The 15,648-nt window shown below is 35.3% G+C and overlaps 1 protein-coding gene across 7 annotated transcripts in view; it reads right to left on the reverse strand.

The window, feature by feature from the left end:
• Positions 1–5,476: 5,476 nt before the first annotated feature.
• The window catches only part of LOC111018208 (calcium-transporting ATPase 10, plasma membrane-type), a 37,281-nt gene continuing 27,109 nt past the window's right edge, over positions 5,477–15,648 (reverse strand). For 6 of the 7 annotated variants that reach the window (XM_088127429.1, XM_088127427.1, XM_088127424.1 and 3 more), the window contains 17 exons: positions 15,453–15,536; positions 14,129–14,266; positions 13,852–13,917; positions 13,668–13,766; positions 12,417–12,527; positions 12,017–12,187; positions 11,490–11,549; positions 10,340–10,504; positions 10,095–10,211; positions 9,736–9,834; positions 8,895–9,032; positions 8,703–8,803; positions 7,470–7,515; positions 7,245–7,376; positions 6,446–6,553; positions 6,276–6,367; positions 5,477–6,073 (listed from right to left, as the gene is read on the reverse strand). In XM_088127429.1, the coding sequence (XP_087983555.1) occupies positions 5,962–6,073; positions 6,276–6,367; positions 6,446–6,553; positions 7,245–7,376; positions 7,470–7,515; positions 8,703–8,803; positions 8,895–9,032; positions 9,736–9,834; positions 10,095–10,211; positions 10,340–10,504; positions 11,490–11,549; positions 12,017–12,187; positions 12,417–12,527; positions 13,668–13,766; positions 13,852–13,917; positions 14,129–14,266; positions 15,453–15,536 (1,839 nt within the window). In that variant the 3' untranslated portion in view covers positions 5,477–5,961. Of the gene's footprint in view, positions 6,074–6,275; positions 6,368–6,445; positions 6,554–7,244; positions 7,377–7,469; positions 7,516–7,565; positions 7,585–8,702; positions 8,804–8,894; positions 9,033–9,735; positions 9,835–10,094; positions 10,212–10,339; positions 10,505–11,489; positions 11,550–12,016; positions 12,188–12,416; positions 12,528–13,667; positions 13,767–13,851; positions 13,918–14,128; positions 14,267–15,452; positions 15,537–15,648 lie in introns of those variants that run through there. The other variant, XM_088127430.1, reaches the window with a different exon arrangement.

The following is a 15,648-nucleotide window of genomic DNA, read 5'->3' on the forward strand; positions in this document are numbered from 1 at the left end:
ACACAACAAAACTACAGTCCTACCACGTGTGAAACAACTTTTCTTTTTTTTTTTTAATGGAACAAAATGAAAGTACAATGGCCGTATTCATAGGGAAGTTTGCTACTTCTAGTTCCTTTTTCGTTCCATTTGATAAAGTCAACCCTTTCCATTTTCAATTTTTCTTATTTGATCATTAAATAAAAAATAAAAGGGGGAACAAATAAATAAATAAAATTCTTTCTTTTACTGCACGACTGCACTATCTTTTGATTTCCTGTGTCTTGTTTGCCTTTTGTTTTTGACTAAATTTGGTTTGGAAGTAATTTGCAGAAGCGACAAAAAGGGAATTGCTGCTTTGTTTTCAGGCCATATAGTCTTTTGTTAGGGTAACTATCATAAACAATGAAAACCTTAATCCATTTGTCTAACGTTGGCTTCTTTTGGTCTCTGCTTCAACATCACCCGCCACTACAAGATTATTTTAAAAGTTGATGTCGATGAAAACGTCGAAGTATCAATTTTTATAGAAATGTTGATAATTAAAATATCATATAAAAGTTGAAAATGTTGATAATGAAAATATCAGATAAAAGTTGATGTTGATAGAACCATCATTGGTTGGGCCTATTGATCCAAGGAGTTTGTCTTTGTGCATAGATTTGCTCTATCCAAGTAAAATAGCTTATCCCTTCTGCTAGGTAGCTAGTGTCCTGATCCAAGGAGTTTGTTTTTGTGCCTAGATTTGCCCTATCCAAGTAAAATAGCTTATCCCTTATGCTAGGTAGCTAGTGTCATGAAAAATAGAGGTTAGCACTCAGATGCTTAAGTTAGTATATTGTATATCTCAAAAGAGACACGAATATATCAGAGTGAATGGTTACCCTCTTCTTTTATAAGTGACAGGCGTTGAATTAGTTAGGTAAGAGGGTCGAGATTCTAGCATTCAATCTCGCAAGGGTTAGTGTGGCATGGGCATTTGTTTCCTTGACTGATCTGGTGCTGCCAAGTGTCACGGTCGTACATTTTTCAACCGTGCGGCGCCATGATCTAAGCTCGACCATGGCCAGCCTTACGAGGAACTCTAGCTCCAATCCACTTTTCGCGCCCCTTTGTGGCTTCGTCGGACCTTAGGCGAGGTTCTTTCTCCCTCGACCGAGCTTCACTTGCAGCGAAATTCTCACTTGACTCGGCAATGCACGTCGCCCGTACGTGCATTTAAACTCTAACGCGACTTTAGCCGGCTTGCCTCTACACTAGGCCAAGCCCCACGACTCTACCTTGCCTCTACTCTAGGCCAAGGTCTTCTGAACGCGACGTCGCAACTTGTTTTCAACTATCTTGGTTCTCGGTCACTCGACCGTCCCGCTCCTACGATGAGCCAGGACCTTACCGGGATGAGTTCTGACCTATAACGGGGCTAGAACGAGCTCAAAACGCCAACCGGGTACAACCGGGAGATTCCTGCCGCTTAACTATGTCAGAACTAGCTTATCGGGCCCAACGGACGCCTCTAAGACCATTCCTGCCGAGAAACTAGTCAATAACGGGCTAAACGGCCTCACCGGGTACTGCCGGGATGATTCCTGTCGACTTCCGGACAAGGAATAACTAAACTTGGCAACCGGGATGAGTCTTGCCGCTTACCGGGCCAAGACTAGCTTTTTCTCACTTACCGGGTACCCACCGGTACTTTAAGATGTCACCCCGAGCATCGGGATGTCATCGGGCTTCGCTGCTCAATTGGGCACGCACACCGAGAACTGACCCATGTGCTTGTGTTAATGATCGGGACGTTCCGGACATCCAGCCATCCGGACACTATCGTGGCACGACGACTCTTGCGCTCGTGTCGTGTCGTTCGAGCATACCGTACCGCATAGGGACCCCCGTGGTGCAACCTCCGACACACGGATCGAGGCGCAATGCCGGCACACCCGTGCCGCCCGACACTGTCCTCGAGTTTTCTATCTTCGACGGAAGTCGCCCAAGACACTCGTCTTGTAGACGCTCGCCCTCGCCATGACACACGCATGTGCCATGGGGTGGCTCACTTAAGCCCTGACATGGCCCAGGGGTGGTGGAGAGCCAACACCATGCCTCCCCCTAAAGTACATTCTAAGGCAAACTTGGTCTGACAGGCATGTATGTCGAAAGTGGCGAGGAGTCACTCGCCAACGTAGAACGCACGTCTGAACTCCGATTGACACGAAACTTGGCGTGCTTACATATTTCACTAATATGTATCTAACTCTAAAGCCGCTCGTCCAGACTCTCGACGGAACCCCGACTTCTAGGGTCGTAGCCCGGGGCCCCAACTGGCCCCCGTTGAGCTTGTCACTGACACCACTGACATCGCCTTCGCCTTGCATTCTGCATACGCCTTCTCTAGGCATTCTTGAGCACATCCATATGGTGTGTTAGGTGACGCACCATCCTCCTTGGTCGCATCACGACCCTTCTCTCTCGGCCCTCGTCATGGCCCGATGGGCGACATATGCTTGTCGCTGACACTTGCACACTACGTGGGCGTCACAACCTACTCTCTACTAGTATGGTTGTGACACCAAGCCTACGCATCCCCGGACGTCTAACACGTGGCTACAGGATGGTTTTTTTCCCATAATATGGCTAAAGTAAATTCTAAAGAATTTATAGAGTGAGTTCAAACAACGGTAGCCACTTAAGTCGAGGTGTACGTACGTAAGTTGGCCGAACACTCACAGATAATTATAACAAATATTTAACGTTAATGAACAAAGTTGAAAGTACAGAGGTCAAAATAGTATTTTTACCTTAATATTAATGTCATGCTTATGTTAGTGATATATATATATACACATTACATATTTTGTGATTTTTGTAATACTAACTAAATGTCCTTGTGTCGATATCATTTAAAAATGTGTCCACGGAAATTTTGAATAAACGATGAAAGTAACTTGAATATAAAATATATAAGGTTGGTTATGGAGTTTTCCATAATTTTCTTAGGATTATTTGTGGGTTCAAGTATTACCATTATTATATTTCGTAACATCCACCAAACTTTCACGTCAAGGAACAAGATACAGACTTATTTGCCCAAATGATAATTCTATATTGACGTCTCAAAAGTGCTGTTCAAAGTGGAAGATAAATTCTTCTAGCACTTCAACGGGCACTCTTAAGTCAACTAAGTTACATCCTTGTTTGAAGTAGGATGTGGTACACGGGTTGTTGGATCGGATCGGTTTTAGGACATTTTATGGATCAACTCGAATCAATTCACCAACTCGAATGAACTGAATATGACACCCGACACTTAACCTTGAATTATAAGGTTGCTAAACAATGAGAGAAATGGATTAATGAGAATATCAGAGTGGTGAATTGACTAGCTAGACGTTTAGAGAACTTGAAGAGAGAAAGATTTGAAGAGAGAAGTGTAGTGTGTAGAAGAGAGAAATTGATCATTGGAGATTTCTCGCATGTAAAACCAATAGAGTCAGACAAAGTTAGCTACGTCCGCACGCAAAAGGAATGTGGTTCTAGTTGAGGTACGATATTCATTCCTTTATTAGTAAAGGGTGATGTTCGCAGAGTCCAGCCTTATGTACTACCACGTACGAGATTGGTCGTTCTTGGGCGGATTTTACTTAGGGATAGAGATATCAAAAAAGTGTTGTCGAAAGAGATCAAAATCCAGCCACCCTCCCGATTCGACAGATTTTTGGATAACAAGAAGGGTAAACTGATCTGGTTTGATCTAAGAAAAAGTCCAATGATCAGCCACCAGTTAAGGCAGTGCTAATATCAACCATAAAAATATATAAGACATGAGAGAATTAGAATGACAAAAATGAGGATTGAAAAGGATGAAAATGGAGATTGAGAGGGAGGAGAATCAAGAGGAGGGAGTGGCCACAATTTCAAAAGAATATGAAACCCTACCAAGCCTTAGTGAGAGGAATATGATCATGTATTAATTTTTAGTAATTAAAATATTATTTATTTACATATTATTTTAATTTTGTACAATTTAAATTCACATTGATTTTACTTAACTCGCAAATTTAATTTTTTTTTATATCCGTGAGTGTTCGGGCCAACTTACGCATACCTCGACTAATCTCGGGGGCAACCGTCTGATTCTATAAAATATTTGGTGCTTAAAATACACGGGAATTACTAATTCCTAAGGTAGTTAACTTACCGATGTAATTGAAATATCAATTCTTCATAAAAATAACACGTTTAAATTTCTAGGTACACAAATTTTGAACATATATTCCCTAGAAACTCAATATCTTTCTTGAGTTTGATAGGTAATTCCTTTATAGATCTTGTGGGATTACTTTTGATATAATCATGACTTCTTCTTTGCATAACAACCACAAAAGCTCACATTATTCATTGTGATAGCACTTTTCACAATTGCACTTTGTTAGTGGGTCTAGAAATTACGCAACACGGTTATCACGTAATGGTGGCTTGTATAGTAAGCAATATTGAGTCGAAAAAAGAAAAATATATTTAAAAGAAAACATTTGAAAAATAAAATAATTAAACTAAATCACCCGAGTTAGGAGTGTTTAGAAAACCTAGTAACACAAACGACCAAGACAAGTAAGACTCTCCTCAAACAGAGAATTTAATTCAGTTTGCAATATAAAAAGAAAACACAGTCCTTTTGTTGCAGCCACCAAAATCCTAACACTACTTCCCTACCTCGCTCCATTCGTACGCCTTCCGCTCGCTCATCTCCCTCTCCTCTCCCTCCGCTCATCTCCTTCTCTATCCAACCAATAGATTTTATTTATCAATATTCAAGAAATCATTCAAGTCGGCTTTAGGTTGCGAACTTCATTTAGGTCTTTCAAGTTAACTTGAACTTTAGAATTGATCCAAAATATTCCTCTAACCCGATGCAAGAACACACCTACCTTGAGCCATTTTAAATGAACGTAACACATGATTGGTGAGGATATTTGATTATGAAAAAGAATGGACACATTAAACATCCGACTATAACAAAATAATTTTACCCTTAATGATCGAGCATGTTCATGCAATGCCATCCACTTTTGGTTATAAATTAACTTTTGTTTTCGTTTATTAGGTTAATCGGTAAAAGTAAAACATTCCAATTTGAAACATTTTCAAAATTCTGGATAACTTAAAAAACGAAGACATCTTTTTCCCTTCTAGACATGTTTTTGGGCGACGAGTGTTATCCAAAAAAAAGTTGGTGAGATTTTTTTAGCATAATTTCTCAAAATATATAATCATTATCGATTAAAATATTTCATAACCATCAAAAAATAAGATATAATGATTAACTATCAATTAAAAAACACAATGATCCAATAATTATTTTAAAGAAAAATTGAAAGAACAGACCATAAACGTGGCTGTAAGCCATGCTAGTAACAACCGTTTATGACAGTTATTTTTATTCCTCAATTTTTCTCATAACTCAAAGAAGACAGTTTAAATTAAGACAATGCTCTCCAACTGAAAAAAGAATGTAATCAAATTTTGGACGCATATAATTTTAGTATATAGTTTGTGTATTTCAAATCACATTAATTTCAAACCAAACGCAACCCCAAAGCACAAAGTTATTGACACAACCTGAACAGAAATTGTAACAAGTAAGATATTATGATATATATATTTAACAGGGGACATCTATTTGCAGCATTTTTTGGTATTGGGTTAGCCATTAGTTAGTCAAGCCAACTATTCTCATCTGAAGAACCTCTCCGATCCCTCAGAACGGCGATTGTTCTTTAGAAGAACAACAAAACCAATCTCCACACATATATTCCATCTTGGCGTCGAGGCTGACCGTCACGCGGTTCCTAAAAACTGCCATCCTACAATCTGAAAAAGAAAAGACCATGCTGCTGCAGATCCAGCAAAAACTTAAACAAGGATCCTCCAGTCGTCGTATTGAAACATGTATAATAAAAACGGTTGGTTGGCAGATGGGAAAAATTAAGCTCCCCCGTGTTGGGAACGACGTCGTTTACAGAAAATTCTGATAATCAACTCATGCAAGGGAGTTTCAGGAACAGGTATGAATTTCCCAACGAGAGCTAGAGGCCAACTGAGACAAAAGAAGAGGTTATTTTTTAGCCAGAAACCAAAAATCGAGCAACTTTAGGGTATGTTAAATAATAAAACACATCGAAGACTAAAGGAGAGAACTGCTCGTATACTACTGAAATTTGTCTCATCAAGAACAATATAAGAATTCGAGATTTTTTCGACATTTGATGCTCAGAGTACGTGGTTAGATACAAACATACCTGATGAAACCAATGATTACAGAAATGATCCAATATTTCCAATTAAGCCTGACCGTAGAAGTGAATTTTCCAAGAAACTCGATTATTACCACCTAAAAAGAAAATAAAATGTGAGAATTTGGCGAACCGGCTAATCTCCATTTACTGAAGCAATGAAGAACGAGTCTCACCTGAAGCACAAGAGTAATTCCAACTATTCCAATAAAGAGAAAGTTTTTCGTGACTCCTTTGAATATATTCTTCTCATCGGGTTTTCGAGCATTAAATTCATTGAAAATCTGTAGTTCAAGGAGCCGGATAGAAGTCAGTAAATTTACCTAAATATGAGACAAGCCCCAAACTTAATTAAACATAGAGACACCAAATTCATGACCATTTTCTTTATATTCCACGACTCCATAAATTTCTTACATAAGATCCAAAAATTTTAAAATATTCAACAAAATTCAGTAAATAAGAATGTATTTGGTTAGTGATCTGAAAAATCTGAAAACGAGATTGAACGAAAACAAAGTTGTATTCCATGTTTTCAATATTTTCGAATATGTATTTGATAGCATATTTGACAATTGAATTTCAATTTAAAAAATTGTTCAATCTGCATTTAGTAATATATTAATAAACTAATGGTAGTTACCAACTAAATATTTATTACAATCTAAAATATTATTAATTAATTTATGAACATATATGTTATAAATTTTGTATAATTATTATTTCATATTATTATATAATTTGTAGGATATTATGTTTTACATGTTTATTAATAAGGTCACAACAAAAATTTTATACATTTTAATGTAATTCTGCATTTTAGAGTTTCAAATTTAAAATCGAAAAACATTCCAAACTTCAACAGTTTTAAAAAACAAATCTATCAAACAAATATTAAAAACAAAGAACATAATCCAAATTACATATCAAATAGACCCCAGACTCTCTTTAATTATTACTCGTGTAAGGGCTTACTTGGCAAAGCACAAATGCATTGAAGATCAGTGTATTCTTCACTTTATTAGCTTCTGCAGCAGAGTGGTTCAAATGTAGCAAACTTCGACCACGAAAATTGAGGACAAGCAACACAGCAACTTGATAAAATGCCTGAAGATACACAATAAAGGGGACTTTACAAATTGTAAAACCCTCAAAAATGAAAATTTAGAAAAGCATAAAAGGTGAGCCACGAGAAATTACCTGTATCAGCAAGTTTCTCCACATGATATTTGTGATAAGAGGTTCTCTGAAACATACGACAGATTAGTATACTGCTGTATTGCATATCAATAACAGGATCGGACTTCATTTTTATCTAATAACGAGAAGAAGAGAAAGTGCATGCCCTAGTTCAGACAATTTCTTAGAGAAAATTATGTGCAAGGAGGATGAAGATGATAAATTCTGGAGTATTGCTTCTGTTAAGTGAGATAACAAAAGAATAGTCCAAAGTTGCTGGGTACCACTCTAAAAAGAGATAAATGTGTGTTTGAGAGTGATTTTGGCAGGACAAAAATCACTTCCATTTCCATTGATCATGTTTGGAAAATTAAAAAATTTATTTTAGGAAAGTATATCATCACTTTAAATTGATTTTTAAGGTATCAGGTGATTTTGAAAAATCAATTATACTTAAATCTCCTTTTTCAAAATCACTAATTCTACCATCACTCCCAAACACACCCTAAATATATAATACAAGATATTCCAACTAAAGTAAAATCAGAAATGGAAAAGTCAAGCCAAGATATTTATGTTTGGACTTTGGAATAGTTCATGTAGCTAAACCAGGAACATGTGTAAACATTATGCTTACCCAGCCCCTCAAAATCTGCAACTTCAGATTAACATTCACAAACTTTGGATCAGGCTTCCCTTCATTCTGGATTAGCCTATGTCGTCCTTTCATTTACCATGATAAAAGTTTGGTGTCTCGAGAAATAAACTAAGGTTAAGTTACAAGTTCATCTTTCAACTTTCAAGACAATGTGTAATAGGTCCCTCAACTTTAAAAGGTGTCTAATAGACCCCTCAAGTTTAATAATGTCTAATAGGTTCCTTAGCTTCAATTTTTTGTTTAATAAATCCTTGTGATATTTGATATTTTTTAAATTCATGGCCCTATTAGATACAAACAATTGTGTGTCTTGTAAAAATCATGGTCTTTCAATTTGAAAGTTCAGAAAAATGCTAAATATGATAGAGACCTATTAGACACTTGTAAACTTCATGAACCTATTAAACAAAAAAAAATCTTTTTTTAGAAAAGACATTTTAAAATTTAGGGACTAAACTTATAATTTAACCCTAAATAATAAATCTAGCTAACCTTCTCAATTATATTAACGAAATTTAGGCCTCATCCAAAAAAATATAAACAATCATCAAACTTGAACCTAGTTAGTCCGCAAATATCTGTAGAAATTTATGTACCTTCTACCAACTGGTGACCTCTGCATGAGATGATTGGTTGGTGGTTCAGTAGCCAACGCTAATGCCCCGAGAGTGTCCATAATAAGATTAACCCACAAAAGCTGTCCAATGTATAGACAGATGTGAATCAACACGTTATTGTCATGTATATACACAAAAGGTATGCCCAACAGAGGAAGAAAGTGTACAAACCTGCACTGCATTTAGTGGGACATCACCAGAGGATATTGCTGCCACAACATTGATAACGAGTGCTGCAACATTAACAGTGAGCTGAAACTGGATGAATTTCTGAATATTTGCATAAACTGATCTGCCCCACCTTACAACCTGAAACAGAACAATACATATGCTGTTTTATCTCTTTTCCCCCTTCTTTAAAAATCTAAGCAAATTTCATCTGTCATCTCATTCAACACCAAGTTGCTAAGGTCAAGCAAAATGCTCTACGAAATAAGCTTTCATATCCGTGTTAATTTATTTTTCATCATTATATATAAAAACACGAGGCACTAATCAGATGAAAAAAATCTAATTTAATCCATAGACAAAATATGTAAAGGCTATTAACAAAGTTAAAAGATAAAATGCAATTTTTTGACCATTGTGTTTTTTTGCCACCTTGTGGAGTATTTGAATTTGATAGAAACAAAAGAGTTTTCGGAGAGGTTGAGAGGTCAGGAGAGGCTGTCTTGGAGTTTATTAGATTGAATACTTCTCTGTGGGCCTCGGTTACAAGAGAGTTCGGTAATTATCTATTAGGTGTTATTCTTGTGGATTGGAAGCCTTTTTTTCTTTTTTCTAAGAAACCAAGCTTTCATTACGCAAGAAAGAATAGACAATGACACAAATACAACATAGTAATTCAGTGTACTGCCAAAAAGGCAAACTCAGAAGTAGCTAGTGGAACTTATCCTTCAACCATGCATCAAAGGCTACATAAGTTATACGATGAGGCAAACAATAGTGCTATCATTTTTCCAAAATTAATAATAAGAAAAAAGAAAGAAAGGGTTTGAATAATAAGGCTGACCTTGACAACGGAAGCAAAGTTGTCATCCAAAATAATAATATCTGAGCTTTCTTTTGCAACTTCTGTCCCCTGAATACCCATTGCAAGTCCAATATCTGCCTACACTTCGAAAGAGTATCATTTAAAACAATAAAGAATGTAATTGAAAAATCAAGACAGAAATATAAATATTAGACATAAAATTCCAAGATCAAATTGTTTGTAATGTATCGATACCAAGCAGCTTTTAATAAAGTTAATTATAACATGCATCAATGGATCAACTTAGAAAAATGACATTATTGTTATTATTAATGACGGTTAACACTGATTTTACATCATAATTATTGGAAAATAGTGACTACAGATAGTAGCAGAACCTCATGTAATGCAGGAGCATCATTTGTACCATCTCCAGTTACAGCAACTACATGTCCTCTCTTTCTCAATGCTTGCACAAGGAGAAGCTTATCATTGGGAGACGACCGGCCCATCACCTTAGAATGATCAAGTAAGTTAAAAGTCAATCTCAATTCCTGCTCTTAACAGAAGCAAGCACATTCTCAAAATTATTATTATTATTATTATTATTTTTAGGTCGGGTTATAAGATGCAAAATATGTACCGATATTTTCTCAGCAACTTCTTCTCTTTGTGCATCAGTTAAGACTCGGAACGCTCTTCCTTCAATCAGATTTGGTTCAGTAGCATCTGAATCTGAAGCAAGTATTCCACATTCCAAGGCAATAGCTCTAGCAGTTTGAACATTATCACCAGTGACCATGCGTACCTATGCATGAAAAATAATAATACATTTGCTAATTTTACAACACCTTCTACAGTTCAAAATACCAGTAGAACAACTCAGTGCAGTTATACTGCTTACAATAACTAAGGACTAAGAAAGAAAAAAAAGAAGCCAATGAAAAGGCGTACAGCTATAGGGAGCTAACGTATAAATATGAAGTATACTAGACTAATAAAGAAACAACTAGTACCACAGCATTTAAATCATACAAGAGATGTGTGGAAAGAGACAAAATCAAACGTGGATAGTTCATATTGAGAGAATGTGTTTTCAAAATGAAAGCAACTAAAAGAGAATTAAAGCCGGGAATAAATTACATATTTAAACAAGTCAACGGAAAATGACCATCTTGAAAACATTATAATGAAATCAAATTACAAATATATTTCTTGATTTCAAGCATGTCTCTGGGTCCTAGTTTAGGATTTAGGAATAGGTTTCTTGGTTGAATTAGTTTTTTTCTTTCAAGCACAGCTGCAGTATAATTTTTGCAAGCAATAGAGGAACAGTGAAATACAATTTTAATCAAGTCCAAGCAAAATATTATCTATTAAGGCTAGTGAATTTATATCTAAGATCACCGTTATATCCTGAGGTGTTGTAGGGAACTCTCCAGTTTCCTTCTGCTATATTTGAAATTGCTTTTATTTTTCAGATTTCTTTAGTCGCAAAACCCCATATCAAAGTTCCTAAAACTCAAGCTTAAACATAACACCTCATAAGTTGCTATTAAGGGACACGAGCAACCAAGGCAAAATAACCCACAGAGAAAAGGTTGCATCTTACAAAATAATGTATGTGCATACAAAGCAAAAAATAAAAAAAATAATAATAAATGTGCTGGCTTCATAAATTTGATGTAACCGCCTCTATGAAGGAGGTAATTTTAACACTAACGTTTTGAGCACAAACATACAAGTAGTTCGAAAAACTACATAATGAAAACAAAATATTTACCAGAAAGTACCTTAACACCAGCATTTTGGCAAAGTCGCACTGCATCTTTTACTCCTGGTCGACAGGGATCCTAGAATCCAGAGTGTATGAGTAAGTTAAGAGAAAACATGCATAAGAAATTAAACATGCGCCCAACTTCTAGATTGAGAGACAACTAAGCAAGACAAGCTTAAAGCAGAACAAGCCCATCCCACAAAATTAAACAGGAAATTGAGGGGCAAAAAGGGCAAACTCAAACAAGTTTGCACATTCTCATTTGCTTAAAGTGCTTCATTACATGCAGCAACATAACCAAGAACAAAAGCATGATACTGATTTTCTCGTAATTGAATAGCCATGATTCAAGACAGATGAATGCTACAAAAATATTCAATAAAATGAGGAAAATTAACAAATTAAAAAGCAAACAGGATTACTGAAAATATCAAAGCTGCAATTTCCATCAGGAAATTTCACTAGAAACTAACACAATTTATAAGCCAAATCTATTAAAATTGAAAATGCAGTACATTATCAAGTGTTACAACAAAAGCCCACCTTTATACCAACAATAGCCAACAAAACAAGGTCGTCTTCTGGTAGAGCCCACTTACTCAACTGTTCTTCACCATCAGGAACTTTATCAGGTTCAAAAGATCTATATGCAATTGCAACACAACGTAAACTACGAGACGCCATATCCTCAATGGCTCTCTTGAAAAACTTAGTCTGCAAAAAATAACAAATATTAAAGTGCCAAATAGAAACCAGAAGATTGGTACAAATGAGCGACATCAAAAACATCTCAACAATGGTAGCAGGTCACTAATTTTCCTGTCATGATATATATACAAACTAAAAATAAGAAATTAAATTCACATGCCAAGTTATGAAATAACTTTTATGCCAACGTTTCACAAAACCATTCATTGCTAAAAGCATAAAGGTGTTCGTTCACCTTATCTTCATCCAATTTGACAGAGTGATCATGTTCATCCATGTACTGTGTGCATGATGCTAATACTATTTCAGCAGCACCTTTCCAATGTATATGGACTTGATCATCAGGCTGTAAAGAAAGCAAGTAGTACTTGAGACAAAATTATGACAACTAGTTCAAGTAACACAACGTAATACTTCAAAACCACATATTGATCAATGATTGAAGTAGGATAACTGTTTCTACTCTCTTCTATCCATATAATTTTACTAATGAATTCCACCCTACTAAAAAAAGGTGAAGTAAATTATTGATATAAAAGATTACATTGGCCAAAATGCACTAAGGATTTGGACGAAGTAAAAGTGGTTCTCACTTTGTCATACCCACCATGAGTTTTCTTAGAAGTCGGTGAAACATAAACAAGAAATTCTTCAAAAAAGAACAAAAATAAACAAGGCCCCAAAAAATTCATATCGTTGGTACATTTACTGACTTGGATATAGATATTTTCTCTTCTATTTTCATTTTCTTTGGTAGGAAACGACAATCTCACTGAAACCAAGATAAATACAAGAGGGGAACGAAAGAAACGAGAAATTGGGGGGCATTTCTCGGACCTCGTGTGCTAGAACTTAAAGAAGGCACTACAATCAGCATGCAAAGTGCCAGAGAGTAATAACAAAAGTGTTCAGATACAGATCTCAAAATGAATGCTGAGCAGCAAACTCAATCCCAAAAGTCTTCCTTCAACCCCTGATAAATTTTGATGGTTTTTCCAAACAATCTAAAGATAAAGCTTTACTAGCAGTTATCCAAAACATTGGTTCTCCCTAATAAAGACCTCAAACAACTTGCTCACAATATCTTTAAAGTACCTGGAGAAAACAGAAATATAGATCAAATTTATCAGAAGAGACAACAGTTAGCACAAGCCACCAAAACATGACAGATGCAAGAGCAAACTTTTAATATTTTAAAATTCTTTTCACACAAGCAGCACCAGCTAGGGGTAAGCTGAATTGCTCCCCGAAGTAGGCCCCAAAGAAGGAAGTCAACTTTTCAAGGATACTTCTCTTTCCAGATAGTTCAGGTAAGATCACTCGGAAAAAACTGATTGCCTTTGGTGAAATGAATGAAAAGGGACTTAAAGAAAAGCTATCCAAACATTTCTTCATTTTTCATTCAGAGAAACAATTCCATAGCAAAAAAAAACAGGAAAAATATTCACAAACAAAGTGAATTACAAGTGATAGAGCTTCTGATTACCCGTTGACCTGCGACACCACCACGTTTTTTCTCCGAGCTGAAGGGGAAAACATGGAGAATTGCAGATTCTGATCTAATTGCTTCAAAGTTCATTCCCAGCTGTAGCCGTAGTATTATTAATGAATATTGTACGTTTCACATAACTATTGTAGGAGAAAAAAGGATGAACGCAATAAAAAAGCACCTTGATACCCCAATTAAGAATAGCCTTTTCTGTAGGTGATCCAGTAACTTCTTCCTCTCCGCCACTCTGACAAAATACGAGACAAACACTAGAACTTCAACATGCTGCTAGACAATTATACATATTTGAGGATGACAGATCTGGATATAAATTTGAATCTATTATCAACTGTAGTAACACAAAAAACTCGAGGCTCAATGGAAATTTCAATAGATTTACAAGGAATATCTGATTAATTTCATGAGTAATATATGATCACTGATTCTTTTTGGCATACCTCAGGCACATATACACTGCCATTTGAGTTCAGAGTAATGCCTTCGACAAGTAAGGAGTATAATATGGGAGACAACTCTGACTTATTCTCTGGCGGATCAATCTTCTTCCCACCAACATATGCCTCAACAATGGTCATCTACAAAATTAATCAACAAGATTAGGTTCCTACATTGATAACATATTGATAACATCTTTCTACATTGCCCTTTTGCTTCCAAACTGGTCCTTTTTTATGATAGATTTGGGTATTTCTTCTTACTTGCCCAAAATAGTTCATGATTGGTTACTTGAAGTGCTCCAAGGGTGGTGTTTTAAAGAAAAGAAAAAAGTTCTATGGAGTTGTGCCGCAAGAACTCTCTTTTGATGCTTATGGAAGGAAAGAAATCAATAATTTTTTAACATTATAGCTAGCCCTTTGACATTTCTTGTAATTGTATACAAATCAGTTCTTCTGTTTTAACAATTATTAGAAAAGATTGAAACGCTATACTACACTATACTACACTAGTTCTCTTGGGAGGGGGCTTCCTCATCCCTGTACTTAGGTTAGGTTGTTCTTCCTTTCTTATTAGTAAAATCAGTTCCTTATAAAAAAAATTACTATCAATTTAATATCACATAAAAGAGAATTTTCAAGATCCAAATCAAGAGACAAGTGACTAAAGGCCTGTTTGGTTAGAAACTCAAATTCTGATTTTTGTTTTCAAAATTGCTAAATCAAATGGATTCAATGAATACGCGTTTGGCAAGATTTGGAAGATTCGTTTTTTAAACCTGTTTTAAAATTATGTGATTCAAATAGTAGAAATTCTGAAAACGACTTTTTAATGTTTTTAGTGTTTTCAGATTTCGAATTTGAAATTTTTAAGATGCAGGACATTAAAAATGAAAAACTTTGATAAATATATTACTTCATATTATAAATTTATTTTATGTTTATTAAAATTAAAACATGTAAAATATAATGTATTCTAAATTATATAACATTGTAAAATTATACTTATACAAAATTCATAAAAAAAAAACTGTTAATAAATTAATTAATATAACTTTTTATTAAACTAAATATTTAATTTGTAACTACTTCTAGTTTACAAATATATTACTAAACACACCTTGAACAATTTTTTAAATTAAGATTCAATTACCAAATCTGCTAACCAACACATATCTGAAAACACTGAAAACAAATACAATTCCGGTCTTCATTGAATCCCTTGTTTTCATATTTATGTTTTCTGATTACCAACCAAAAGCACCCTAAGTTATCGCCAGAATAAAATTAAAGCTTAAAAATAAAAAAACAAATTTGTGAAACTTACTTTATTTAAAGTTAAGGTTCCAGTCTTGTCACTACAAATAGTTGTAGCAGACCCCATCGTCTCGCATGCAGATAGCCTCCGCACCTTGATTTAAGTCCCATCAAAGTATGTAAACATATTATTAATAAAACCTGCAATATCTATTAATCACAAAATTCAACCCAAGTACGGTCATGGAATAAACCGCTGTACATAC

Source organism: Momordica charantia (assembly GCF_013281855.1).
Source record: "Momordica charantia cultivar OHB3-1 chromosome 8 unlocalized genomic scaffold, Mcharantia_2.0 BLBB01000008.1, whole genome shotgun sequence".
NCBI lineage: Eukaryota > Viridiplantae > Streptophyta > Magnoliopsida > Cucurbitales > Cucurbitaceae > Momordica > Momordica charantia.